A 14,433-nucleotide genomic window follows, 5' to 3' on the forward strand; every position below is an offset into this window, starting at 1 on the left:
CATCTTGATGGCTGAAAATATCACTATGAAAAAAATCTAATTGAGTTTATTACATTAGTCCAGATCTACAGTACATCACAGACATAATAACAGGAAGATCAAAATAAAATGTTTTAACAAGTCATTGATCCACAAGCTACTCCAGTGAGCCTCATTTTAAATGCTGCAAGTATCTGAAACTGTACTGCAGGAATCAGAAAAAGTCGGTGTTAATTTGGTGTTTTGATTAAGGTTGTGTCACAAACTGTCGGCCACTGTGTCAGAATCTCTCATATTATTGACAATTGTTGCCCAGTTGGGTTGACATCTGGCGGCTAGGATGCCCATGCTGGTTTCCTACTGCTTTCACGCTCATCGGTCCTTTCAGTGACGACTGTAAATACGGCTGCTATCATTCTGAAAGACTGCACTCTCATCAGGACAGAACCGCTTCACCGTAGGACCAATGTCATCCCTCGGTATGACTTTGAAGTGACTTGCATTTACAGTGGCCATGCGAGAATTCACTGGACCGAATCCACAGCTATGAAATACAGCAGAGCAGCCAGAATTCTTCACTGAAGTGAGGTGAGGGTCTCCAGGTGAGAATTTTTTTTTTTCCTTCTTGAGATGAGCACAACATGCAGATTGCTTTTTCAAAACAGGTGCAATAGGTAGTGTACGCACTGGAAACAGACTCACCTCTCAGAGTCTGTGTATAAAGATTGAAATAATCTCCTCAGGTGAGCACAGAGAAAGCTTTACACCTTTGGCAGAACATCATTCTGCACCGTTAAGGTTAAACATCCAGGTGAAGTAACAATGACCAAATCACATTTTTGTGTATCTCAGTTCGTGTCTCTGACATATTAGTGTTATATTTGAGTTACAGAGCCAAGCATCCATTTCTCTAAATTATGAATACTTAGGGATGTCGGGTCATACAACAACTTTTACTGCTGTTCTGAAGGTATTTTCAGACTCTTCCATCATTCTGTCTGTGCTAAATGATGAAAAATATTTTTAGGGCTGCAAGTTACGATTATTTTCATATTTGATTCATCTGTCGATTATTTTCTCGATTAATCGATAAGTTGTTTGGTCTATAAAATGTCAGAAAATGGTGAATCACTGTTTCTCAAAGCCCAAGACGACGTCCTCAAATGTCCTCTTTTGTCCCGACCAACAGTCCATCACCCAAAGATATTCAGTTTACTGCAACAGAAGACTAAAGAAATTTATTGTTTGACAACTAATCGATTAATCAACTTATCATTGCGGCTCTAAATATTTTTAACCCTTTTCCCAAGTTGCAACTCTGTTTTCTATCCAGATAGCTACTGTCAGCTACTGTCTTTGTTTGGATAATAGAGTAGCAACTTGGAAAATGGCTAAAAAAAGTTTTATCATGCAGTGAATGGAATTTTTTTTATTATTATTATTTTATTTTATTTTATTGTTTTAACAATTTTATGTGTTTTTCAAACATTCAGACTTTCTTGAAACAATTATCCGGTACACAAATGAACATTGAAATAGGTTTTTCTTGACATAATCATTCCTCCTGTTCATACTGACCATTAGAAGATCCCTTCATATCCAATCCACAAGCCTCCTTCTGTGCAAAAATCTTTTTAGTGCCAAAGTCCCTCTTTTTATTTTACTTCCACTGCAGCTCAACAGGGAAACACTATCTGAGGAAACACAAAGAGGGAATTTGTATGTATGCAGATATGTATGAGTTGTTGACAGCTCCACCAAATAGTGTTTTTTCCTCTAGACCTGTCTTTTGGTTTCATTTCAATAAATGTCCAAATAATCTAATATTTCACCAAATATCAAAGATTAGAGAAAAATTCCCAAAACTGAAAACAGATTTGTCTATCAGAACTTAGTTTTTTCTTCTTTCCTCTCCCGTTTATCATCTCTTGACCCCTCAGACTTATCTGGCAACCACTGCTCCACCTCGAGTTGCTACAAGAGTCAAATGTTGCCTACACACAGATGGAGCAGAATTAACAATCTAATGATGTCATATATTTCCCTACACTGGTTACCTGTAGGTTTTAGAATTGATTTTAAAATTTTAATGATTATTTTTAAAGCACGTCTGGGGTTGGTCCCTGATTATATCACTGACATATTAACCTCTTACAAGCCTGAATGCAGCCTGAGAGCCTCCAGCAGAGGTCTGTATGTAATTCCTGGGTCAAGGCTAAAAACCAGAGGAGACTGAGCCTTCAGAGCCAGGGCCCTGTGACTCTGGAACGACCTGCGGCAGGAGATCAGGCAGGCTAGCTCTGTTTCCTCTTTTAAATCTCTCTTAAAAACACACTTTTTTTAAAAAAAAAAAAAAATTACTTTCTCTTGAATCAGTCATTCTATTTGTTTTTACTCTGTGTTTTAGTAATTCATACCTCACTTATTATTACTGTATCACTTTTAATTAATATTTATCTGGTAATTTCTCTTTTTGTTTTTATGTATTTGTAAAGCACTTTGCAACTTGTTTTTGAAAAGTGATAATTAAAGTTATTATAATTTTACTTAAAGTACATTTACGTAAATAGGATTTTTAATGCAGGAGTTATACTTGTAGTGGAGTATTTTTACATGGCTGTATGTGAATACTTCAGTAATTGCACCTCTGTAGTCCTCAAACTTCCTGATGCTTTAAGGAGCACCTGTCGTCCCAACATCCTTTGCGTGTCCAATATGGAAGAACTGGTGGTGGAGGTCCGTGGCTCCAACGGGGCTTATTACAAGGTAAATACCGGCTTATCATCCAGCTCAAAGCCCGACAGCCTGTCACAAGACACAGTATGTCAGCTGAAGCCAAATGGACTGTGGCGATATTTCTTAGTGTTCTTCTAAATCCACGAACTGCTCGCTATTAGCTCGCATTAGCCGTGCTAGCCACAGTTAGCTCGCTAAGCTAGCACCGCTCTCGAATCTTCCGCCAGCTGTCACCTATGTTTTTTTTAACGACTTCTCTCTTTTACGCAGAGTGGAAGAAACATACTGTTGTGAGAGATAAGAGGAAGGTAGAAGCCGATAAAGGCTATCAAATAATCTGCTCGACGTTTAGGTGCAGCTTCTCAGAGCTAAAAGTGAGCTAACTTGCTAGTTGATGTCAAAATATGTGACTAAACTAAGATTATGCTGCGTAGCTGACTGTAGCTCTACGTCATATAATTTATTCGGTTATTGGAGTCGTGTTAGTGCTATTGAAGATGTTTTAATCACCTATAATGTGGCGATAAAGCTTTGTGAAGTATGTGATATGATGGAAGCACAGTGTCTAGTTGTGGTTGTGATGTTTGAGCTGCTCAGCGTCTGTCTGTCGCTGTCTATTATTTGATACTTGATCATGCCGAAGCTATTTTCTGTAAGTGTAAGCCAGCTGTTCCTTGTCAATCATGACCAGCTGACAAGAGAGGAGAAGAGAGGGGAAGAGGGAGGGAGGGTCACTGATACCGTAAACCTTAAATGCTATTTCTAGACCTGGTGCCCAGAGCCCTGTCTCCTTTCCTCCCATCCCCAAGCTGTGTGTTTCCTCTCTCCTTCTCTCATCTCTGCTGTACGAACTCCTACTTTTCTACCTTTTCACCTCTCCTTGCTTCACTGATTTTCTTTGTCCACCCTGCCCTCATGAGTCACTTTGTCCAACACCCAGCTTGCCAGTTCCCGAGGCTTAATCTCTTAGGTTATAGAACAAGGATAGGTGATTCAGTTGTTCTGTTTGCGGCACATGTAACTGGATACCTTTACACCAAATTGGGAAAAAATGCATGATTTTTGGGCTCCAGAGTACCTGTGGTTAAAGCACGGGTTCACAATTTTTCAAGTCTGTCTTAAAACAATAGTGAGAAGCCCAAATGAACATTGCAGCTCAACTTCAGGGAAACGCTGTCAGAGGAAACACAAAGAGGGAATTTGATACTAAAAAGACTGTAAATGTGGCAGATATCCACTTGATACGACTAGCTCAGACTGCTGAAGCCTCATATAAGCTTCAGATAAACTTTTAAATGTATTTTTGCACAAAATGACTGTGGACACTGTGGATTTTGGCCCCCATCACTTACATGAAAAACACATTTGAAGGGGATCTTTTAATAGCCAGTATGAATAAGAGGAATGATTACAGCGAGGAAAACCTCTTAGTGTTCATATCGGCGCCTGACTGTTGTTTTAAGACCGACTTAAGACACAGAGTTCACTGCTGCAACTAACAATTATTTTCAATACAGTAATTTTCTATGTCAGTAAATAATGAAAAATGCCTGTTATAATTTCTTAGAGCCCAAGGTGATGTCTTGAAATGTCTTGTTTTGACTTAACAGCAGTCCAAAATCCAAATTATATTCAGTTTATTATCATGTATACATGATACATAAAAGCTTCAAATTGTCACATTTGAGAAGCTGTAACTGGCAGATGTTTGGCATTTTTCCTTCAGAAATGATGAAAATGATCATCAAAATAGTTGCCACATTAATTTTATGGTGATCAACTAATAGATTAAATGACTAATCATCGCAGCTGTACACATTACGCCCTTCATCTATCTACCTATCTAGCCATGTAGATGGGTTTGGTTTATTTGCCCAGGTTTTGAGATATCTACATTTCTTATGACCCGTTATTCCACTGCCGAAATAATGTGGAAGATGAATGTAATGTTGTTTGTGAAAACTCAATACCAATGTCTGTTTCCTGAAACAACATCTTGGCAGCAACAACGGAACAATTTTTCCACCTTGCCCATGACCACAATTAGTTATAATTATGTCGTGACAAACAAATGTGCAATTCACATTGCTGTAGAGCTGCAACGATGACTCGATTAGCTGATTACAGCTGGTTTACTGATTATAACTGACTGACATAAAATTAATCACTAATTTTACATTAGTAAAATTAGTTAATTAATCATTAATCAACTATTTTGATAAATGATTAATAAAAAATATCTAAATTCTATGATTCCAGCTTCTCAAAGGTGAATATTTTCTGGTTTCTTTAGTCCTCTCTGTGATAGTAAACTGAATATCTTTGAGTCGTGGACTGTTGGTCAGGATGTCACCTTGGGCTTTGGGAAACACTAATCAACAATTTTCACTATTTTCTGATGTTTTATAGATAACACGATTAATTGATTAATTGAGAAAATAACCAGCAGATGAATCGATAATGAAAATAAACGTTAGTTGCTGTACTAAACCTGCTAATGAGCTACTGTAGCCAAATTAAAAATGTGCTTGTTATGCAGAACTCTTAATGTTTTTAAATCTATCACACAGTTAAGAACTTTCTTGAAAAATCAATGTCAACTATTTCTTTATCCTTTTTGTCCTGTACGGTTGGTGGCACCTTACTGGAGTTGGCTCTGATGTTCTTGGCTCTTACTCCTGTCTGTGTTTCTTTCCTGCAGGGCTTTATCAAAGATATCCACGATGACTCTCTCACCATTGCCTTTGAGAACAAGTGAGTTTTTTTCTTCCACCTGTCTTCCAGTTGATTGATTTCAGGTTTTGCTGATCCGGTCCGGAGCTTTAACCGGTTTGATTTAATGTGAATTTCTTCTCAGTTGGCAGCCGGAACGCCAGGTGCCCTTCAATGATGTCAGGATGCCACCACCCGCTGACGCCAAGAAGGAGATCGGAGAGGGCGAGGAGGTGGAGGTGAGGAGGAAGCACACATCTGTCTTTTCTCTGTCTATTTTTCTGTGTACGTGGTCCCTCTCTGTTAGTTTCTTACTCTTTCTCTCTGTCTTACTCTCCGGTCAGATCCTCTCCAGAGCCAATGAACAGGAGCCTTGTGGTTGGTGGCTGGCTAAAGTCCGCATGATGAAAGGAGATGTGAGTATTGCTCCTCAGGCAGAAACGTTTATACGACACTTTTGTTTTTATTAAGTGCTAGTAGAAATCTGCTTTGCCTCGTAATCACAGTAACATGCTAAAATACATTAATTTCAGTGTCTGTAGGTTGTTTTATTTATACACTGAACCTGAATGTCTTTTCAGTTCTATGTGATTGAGTACGCAGCCTGCGACGCCACCTACAACGAGATAGTCACCTTTGAGCGTCTGCGTCCAGTCAATACTAACAAGGCAATCACCAAGAACTCCTTTCACAAGTGCAGTGTCCCCATTCCTCAGGATCTACAAGAAGCGTATGTACAGCAGCTTTACAGTAATATCATTAGTATCAATGTTAAATTCACGTGCTTGTCCTCTTCACAATTAATGATAACATGCATGTATAGATTTTGTATTACAGATATAAGATATTGTTCTTACTTTGAGAGCTTTGCAAGTCTTTTCAGATGTCTCCAGCCCCAATCCTAACTCAGCTGTTTACATTAAGTTTTGGCTGCTTAAAATACTAAATTGTTAATATTGTTTATGTTTATTTCAGGTGCCAGAATGAGAACGCCCATAAGGATTTTAAGAAAGCCGTTGGAGCCTGTCGCATCTCATACTGCCCTGAGACCAGCCAACTTGTGATTGTGGTAACTGATTTGCTCTGTTGATGCTGTATCACTGTAATCCTGTGGTGACATTTTGGAAATTTATAAATGTATCAATAGTAGTGCATGATGTGTTACAGTTCAGTCCTGCTTAGTATCTTTGTATGGTGGATGACTCTGCTGTTTCTCTCTTTCTAATTGTCATCAACAAGGACACTGCTAATCTTTCTTTTGTTGTTTTTTTTTGTGTGTGTAGTCCACCAATGAGTCGACAGTGAAGCGCGTGTCTTTGCTGAGTGACATGCACCTGCGCAGCCTCAGGACCAAGCTGTTGCTGATGTCACGCAACCAGGAGGCTACGAAGCACCTGGAGGTCAGTTTGTGACATGAACGTGGTCTAGTCACTGTGGTGACCCGGAGATCACAGAGGCACCTTATTACTCTTGGAAGGGGGACAGTTGGTACCTGCAGTATTGTAAGAGTCAGTTAGTCACCGTGGTAACGTGAAGGGTGGATAGTAGCCATGACCAACAACAGATTAATATACTTTTCTATTAGTACTACATGAAATTTCAATCGCTTTTATATGTCAGTTTTTGCAAGTAATTGGAATGTAAAAAAGTTTATTGATAGCAAAATGAAGATTAACCTCTTGTGTTTGTGTAGAACTCCAGACAGCTGGTGTCATCCTTCCAGGAGGAGTTTATGGTGAGACCGGATCTGATGGGCCTGGCCATCGGCAGCCACGGCAGCAACATCCAGCAAGCACGGAAAGTTCCAGGTGTCACTGCCATCGAGCTGGATGAGGAGACTGGCACTTTCAGGATTTATGGAGAGGTAGGGTGATGTGTGCCCAAGTGTTAGTGAAAGCATGAGTGTGTGAATGACCTGGAAAGTGTATGAACACATGTTGATAAGACTAAAACATTTATACTTAAACATGAGGATATGTGTATGAGAGAAATTGTACACATTGCATTCTTGTAGATCTTATAATGGTTGTGTTTTCAGTGGATTTTACCAGTATTTTGTGAGGATTCTTAAGCTGACTGTGGAACATGCCAGTGTGTTAGCTGAATGTACAGTTGATAAAGTTGCTTCATGTTGTGTTTCAGACAGCAGAGGCTGTAAAGAAGGCCAGAAACTATCTGGAGTTTGTGGAGGATTCTGTCCAGGTGCCAAGGAACCATGTTGGTATGTAGACATGAACAATTTATACCTTCAAATCCCACAAATATCTGGTTGGGCGCAGGGCAACTGATACTGAGGTTCTATTTTGGCAATTATACGCAACACATTGCAAGACAGTTACATATACTGCTATCATATTAGCATAACTTAAGAGGAAGACTAACTAACTGCTGTTTTGTTTACTCGTTATCAGTCACCTTCTCGTCTTTTCTCTGCTTTGTGTCCCTAGGCAAAGTGATTGGTAAGAACGGTAAAGTCATTCAGGAGATTGTGGACAAGTCTGGCGTGGTGAGGGTCAGGATAGAAGGTGACAATGACAACAAGCAGCCCCGACAAGAAGTAAGCCTGCTACTGCAACATGTTACAGTGCAACACGTACTCATGAGTGTCACCGGTTTTTGTTTGCGTGTTTTTTTTTAAAAATGATCTACTCATCGTCTCACCTCTTGGTTCAGTCAGTGATTGTCCCATACTAACTTTTGCGTTGTGTTTTTTTTTGTTTTGTTGACACAGGGAATGGTCCCCTTTACCTTTGTCGGTACTAAGGAGAGTATTGGCAACGTTCAGGTCTTGCTGGAGTACCACATCTCTTACCTCAATGTAAGGACTCCTCTGTGTGTGTGTGTGCATGTGCGTGTGCGTGTTTGCTGAATTGATTAAAAAAAGGCCTGCATGTTCTGCATGTTTATGTGTGTTTTTGACAATCCTTTGCTTTAACTTCATGCTTCAATTTACAACCAGTCCAGGCTGCCCTTTTAATGCACCTCCTGAACAAACCAGCATTTCCTGCAGACACATGTAATAATTTAATAAGGTCTAACTAACATTTACTAGCAGAACTTAATGAGCATTGCAAGGTGTAAACAGTAACACATATTGATTTTGTGCTGTGAAAGTGATCCCTGTAAAACCAGAAAGTAGCTGTATATTAAACACATTTGGATACCTCGTAAATAATGCATAAATATCCACTATATGTATATATACAGCTCACAGAAATCAATCAAGGTTTCCCACAGTGTTTTATAGAGGGGTCTGCCTGAAGTAAAGACACCTCTACTTACATCATAAACACTTATCAAAAGATATATGAAACTTTTTGGAAAAAGAGCCAAAGACATACAGTATATTTAAATAGTATAGTTATTGTTAAGGCTGTCACAAAATAACTAAATTGATCATAAGACGAGAAGCATCAGATTCTGTTGGGCTCAACTCACACAACACTCAAAGCAGCTTTGTCACAACACTGAGGAGAAAAAAAACAAAACATTTTTGAAACATTTATTCCAGTGGGAGGCAAACAGCTCAACCAGTCCCAGTCAGATTAGGGATGATAAGGTAAAACTCCCGACACAAGCAGAGGAGTGTAAGCAATGCTGGAAATCAAATATGGAGCTGAAAGAACTGACTTGAAATGTAATACCTCTATGAAACAATTTTAGATTAGAGTAGTCATTGTGATTGCCATGCAAGTGAATTCCACATAATTTATTAACACATAATCTTCACAGATATTACTTGGCTTTTCTGCAGTGTGTATTTTGCTGTGTATACATTTTGCACTGTGTATGTTATGTGTGTGTCCTGTGCTGTTTGCATGTTCTGTGCTGCGTCGGTGCTTTGTGTGCGTTTTGTTTTGCACTGTGTGTGTGTGTAGGACATGGTGGAGCTTCTTGCCGAGGGCCAGCAGCTAGAGGAAGAGCTGAAGCAGATTGTGGATTATACACAAGGAAGCAGCCTAGCAAGATTGAGAATAAGCAACACAAGGCACACAGGATGTGGTGTAGATGTGTGTATGATGAGTATGCATGTGAATCCAGTGATGACCCTCTCAAGAACGTTTCTCAGAGATTTTGCTTAATTTTTCTGAAACACTGAAGAATTATCGGATTTTTTATTTTCTGCTTATTGCTTTTTCTGTTGCCGTATCGTCTTTCATTTGATCCGTCTTGTATCTCAAATTTCTTTTTTCCCCCCCTCTCTAGGAGGTTGAACAGCTACGCATGGAGCGGATGCAGATCGATGAACAGCTACGTCAGATCACCCAGGGTCACCGACCGGCCGACAGAGAGAGGGGAGAGAGGGGAGAGAGAGGAGAGAGAGGAGGAGGTTTTAATACTGACGGCAGTGCCAATGCCTCCTCGTCCTCTTCACATCCCAGCCGCTCCTACAACGGTCGAGGCCGTGGGCGCAGAGGCCACAGCTACAGCACTGGATATGGTAAGCACCTCGGATATTGTGAAAACAAATCTTCTGCTAGATATCTTTTGAAAATTCTCCTGAGTGAGAATGTACTATCCATTGAATTGCCACATTTAATATTTGTCCCACTTCTAACAGGAGGGTATAATAATTGAGCTCTTGTTGTCTTCCATTTTCTTCTAACCTTTCTGTCTCTTCTTCTAGGCACCAACTCAGAGCAGTCCAATGCCTCTGAGACTGATTCTGAGCGCAGGGATGAACTGAGTGACTGGTCTCTGGCTGCAGAGGACCAGGACAGGTGAATTGTTTTATAATAAAATCCAGAGATATACAAGTTGTTGCATTTTTCAGTGGAAGCTGTTTTTTTTTTTTTCTATAATCTTCAACGAGGATGTGTGTGAGATTTTGATCGATGGATGCTTTGACTGACTGACTGATTGACTTGCAGGGAGAGGGAGAGAGGCCAGCGTCCACAACGAGATGGTCGCAGGAGGCCAGGTCCCGGCAGAGGCCGAGGAGGGCCTGGAGGACGAGGAAGAGGAGGAAGAGGAGGATACAACAACAGCTCTGGTAACATTCACTATGAACATGGAAACACAGACACACCTTTCTTGTCATAATAGTAGTTTTAATGAACTATAACTCTGCAGCAGGGCCTCGGGATCATGACGACAGCAATGCCTACGGAGTCTTGGAGACAAACACTGAGACAGACCAGACAGCTGATACAGATGCCAGTGAGTCAAACCTGCCTGCCAACCGTCGCCGAAGATCTCGACGACGTAGAACAGATGAGGACGCCACACTGATGGATGGCATGAGCGAGTCGGATAACGCCTCAATGAGTGAAAATGGAATAGGTATGGAAGTCACATGATCTGATTCAAGACTTCTTCATGCACATACAAACTCAAACAGCACAATATTTTAGTTGGAAAGTCTGTCATATTGTTATTGTCGAAGGGATAAGTGTTTAGCTGTCAGGGCTGCCATTTTTAAATGTAAAAGGAGCCAGTGCAGACAGGTCCCTGGTTTTAAATGCCACCTTAAGTCCCAAATCCCTCTCTTTGTGATGACCCAACACCCCTAGATGACTCTGAACCTCAACCTCAGCGTCGTAACCGTAGTAGACGTCGCCGCATCCGCCTGCCTGAAGAGAGGCAGCCAGGTAACCATGGCAACTGCTAGTGTCGCCTCCCCCTGGTCAGTGCTCCTAATGGCTTAAGCTAAAAGGTTGTGCACCAGGCCTGGTGTTTGTTTTTTGCCCCCCACAACAACATACTAAATCATAAAAAACCATTCAGATCTATTTAACTACACGTAATCGAGTGTTGCTTGTTTTATTGACATTTGCTGAATGATTGAATGTGGCTGTTTTTGCTGACTGGCCTACACTGTCTGGCTGTGATAATGGAACGTTTCCGTCTTCCTTTTCTCGTGTATTATTTCACAGGTGCGTTACTCATTCACTAATAGATTGGCTACAACCTTGTTTTTGTGTTGTCCAGCTGCCATTTACACTAGTGGCAGTCCTTGTTTGTGTGGTGTTTGTTACTAAGCCTGACTAACTTATTTTTCTGTGATGTTGTTCTAAATGGACAATCAGGTGTTGGAAGCCAGTTAGGCCAGTATACACCAGTAAAAAAAAATGCTCTGTAGTGGGTTGAATAGAGTGGATCTGCTTTAACTGAACTGATATGCCTGCTTTTCAAGGTGATTTGTTTTCTCCACATTACTACTTCCATCACTGTCTGTTTTTCATTGCAACGCCGCACCATTGAATCGATGTGCTCTCAGAAAAGAGATCTGAGGAGTGTGATTGACTTTGGGATCAAGTTCTGAACAACATCTGGGACAAACTCAGCATTTTTACTTCTCTTCACTATTTAAAAGGAAGCAGACACTGTCATGACCAGTGGTTTTCTCTTCTCTAACGTCTCGTCTGTACAGTGACAGTGGCTGACTACATATCCCGGGCTGAGTCTCAGAGCAGGCAGATGACAACCAAGGACCCCAAGAAAAACAAAGATGTGGTTAGTATTTAAATGTTACGTGTCAACAAATTGTTGGCAGGCCACAATTAACATGTGGGGTCCAAAGGTCTGAGACCACTAGTCAAGATACTTCTATTTTGCGTTTGTTTCGAATGTAATATTATCATTTTTCAATACAAATGATAATATCAGCCTAACAATTTGAGTGAAAAATGTACATACATTTCAGAATATCTTAGTATTTGGTGTGTGTCCCTTTTTATGTCCCCCTCCCCTTTAATGAGAACATGCACCCGAGCTGGCATGGGCTCCACAAGTTTGTGCAAATACTGATGACTCATGTTATCTAAGCGTGATTTCACATTGTTCTGAAGAGCTTTTTGTGATGTCACAGAAGACTTTCTCAGCCTTCAAGTGCCCCCATAAATGTCCAATGGGGTTTGAGGTCAGGTGACTGTAGAGGAAAGTCCGTGACAGTCAGGGCTAGTTGGTCTTCAAGTAGTTCTTGCAAAGTTTTGAGGTGTGTTTGGGGTTATTATCCTAATGCAGTATGAATCCTTCTACATAAAGATGCAAACCAGAGGGTAGAGCTTGTCTCTGAAGAAAGGAGTGGTACCTCTCCTCGGTCGGTGCAGGTGCCCAACTGATGAATGATGAGTAGGCACCTTGCATGGCAGCCTCTGCCGTTAGCATATGAATGTGTGCGTGAATGAGTGAAAGTAGCATGTAGCATACAGCGCTTTGAGTGGTCGGAAGACTAGAAAGGTGCTATATAAATGCAGTCCAATGACCGTGAATATTCCCACCACCATGTTTCACTGTTGGTTTGATACACTGCGGTATCATTCTCTCTCCTGTTTGTGTCCTTACATCCACCCTTCTGTTACTACCATAAATCTCAAACTTGGATTCATCAGTAAATTTTTTTTCAGTCATTCACTGTGAAATGCTGGTATTTCTTAGCCTACCCTGAGCGTTTGTCCTTGTTTCCCCTCCTGAGAAGTGTTTTAAAACACTGCTACTCGTCCCCTGAGACGACTACAAGGCAGCCTCCTTTTGCTTGATGTATTGATCTTCTGATGGTGTGATCACTTTTGATCTGTCTGATCGTGCTTTGGATACAACTGATCCAGTTTCTACAAAGCGTTTTAGAGTTCCAGCACTGCCCCCTTTTAAAAACCTTTAGTCTAGTCATGATTTGACACTGAGAAAGCCCTTCTTTGCTTAAAATAACAATTTGACTTCTGACACTCTCACTTAGTTCTGACGCCATGTTTCCCACTATCACAATGCTACTCAGTAAGCAATGATCTGCTGGAAACTTGAGGCACAGCCGTATTTATAACAGGTGAACAATGGCTGAAAGTTGATGAGCAGATCAAATCCACCTGAGTGTCATCTGAACGCACGCTTCAGTGGAAGGGATACAACTCAAGAAAATCTGACAAAGGAGTTACGTTGATCAATGCCATAAATTTACTTAAATTTGATTGCTGACCTAGAAATAGTGCAGAATCTTAAAACATTTCCTCTTCATTTTACATATCAGAACTTCCTCAGTTTTTAAATGTTTCTGAATCCTCAAACTTTCTGATTATTTCCAGGTTTACATGAAAATATTAGAGATTTTCAATGTGGTCTCAGACATTTGGACCACTGTATATAAAATATTTTTTCCTACTTATTGGTGAATTTGTCTGAATATATTCCAAATGCATTATTTTCTCCACTCTGCTCCGTTCGTCCCTCCTTTCTGTTCAGGGTCAGGTGGATGCCATTGCTGAGCACAGCCCGCAGCCGACCCCGACAGCCACCAACGGCTCTACCAACAACAACGCTGCCGCCGATAACGAGGACAGCAACGCCGCCAAGTCTTCCACCGAGACGCCCGCCACAGACTCCCACACGGGGGATTCTAACCCGCAACCTGTTGTTAACGGACTCTCCTAGTAGGCCCCCCCGCCCCTCCCCCGGCAAAGGAAATGGTTTCAAATATTTCAACTTCTCTGGCTGCGCTTGATAAAATCCCCTTGTCTCTTGAGCAGCCTCAAAAGTGAATCTTAACATTTAAATACAACATGCACTGTTCTTTTTTACTTTAGAAATATTTGAAACCTGTTCCACTCCGTAAGTTTCAGAGGTCTGTACCTTAACCTCCCCTTTACACGTGTTCTGTCCAACTATTCATGTTACCATTTCTTTCTTTTTTTTTTTTTTTTTTTTTTTTTACAATAGTTCTTCCTGTATGAGCTTGCCAAAGATAGTCAAACACACACACAGACTTACAGACATCTCTATGTAACTACTTTTCAGTCCACTCTTCATTGAGAGCTCAGGGAGAGGATGGACTGAATGCAGTATTTATACAATGTAGACAGGGATTTCACTCAAACCCATACTGTGGTATGAATGCAGCAGATCTTTTTTATTGGTAAAAAAAAAAAAAATATATCATAGCAGGGTTTTAAAACAAACAAAAAAAAAAGTCTGTCTTTTACCAGGTGGACACAGAAAAGAAGCTTCCACATTTTTTCAGGATGTTTTGTGCATCTGAAGTAGTTTGTACTTTAATTGTTCTGCATGAACAGT

General features: G+C 40.6%; 1 protein-coding gene across 6 annotated transcripts; it reads left to right on the forward strand.

The window, feature by feature from the left end:
• Window positions 1–2,640: 2,640 nt before the first annotated feature.
• Window positions 2,641–14,103, forward strand: fxr1 (fragile X mental retardation, autosomal homolog 1). Of its 6 annotated transcripts, none has more exons than XM_044360961.1 (19): window positions 2,641–2,745; window positions 5,417–5,469; window positions 5,573–5,666; window positions 5,772–5,843; window positions 6,009–6,157; window positions 6,403–6,496; window positions 6,711–6,827; window positions 7,121–7,291; window positions 7,570–7,648; window positions 7,875–7,984; window positions 8,150–8,245; window positions 9,306–9,437; window positions 9,634–9,868; window positions 10,055–10,148; window positions 10,299–10,420; window positions 10,501–10,710; window positions 10,941–11,018; window positions 11,801–11,883; window positions 13,606–14,103. In XM_044360961.1, the coding sequence occupies exons 1-19, from the start codon at window positions 2,695–2,697 to the stop codon at window positions 13,792–13,794; spliced, it is 2,229 nt and encodes a 742-aa protein (XP_044216896.1). In that variant the 5' UTR covers window positions 2,641–2,694; the 3' UTR covers window positions 13,795–14,103. The 6 variants fall into 6 exon arrangements, with proteins under 6 accessions (XP_044216896.1, XP_044216897.1, XP_044216898.1 ...); XM_044360962.1 differs by having other exon boundaries at window positions 8,153–8,245; XM_044360963.1 differs by having other exon boundaries at window positions 8,159–8,245.
• Window positions 14,104–14,433: the final 330 nt, after the last annotated feature.

This window comes from Thunnus albacares, chromosome 9 (assembly GCF_914725855.1).
Source record: "Thunnus albacares chromosome 9, fThuAlb1.1, whole genome shotgun sequence".
Lineage (NCBI taxonomy): Eukaryota > Metazoa > Chordata > Actinopteri > Scombriformes > Scombridae > Thunnus > Thunnus albacares.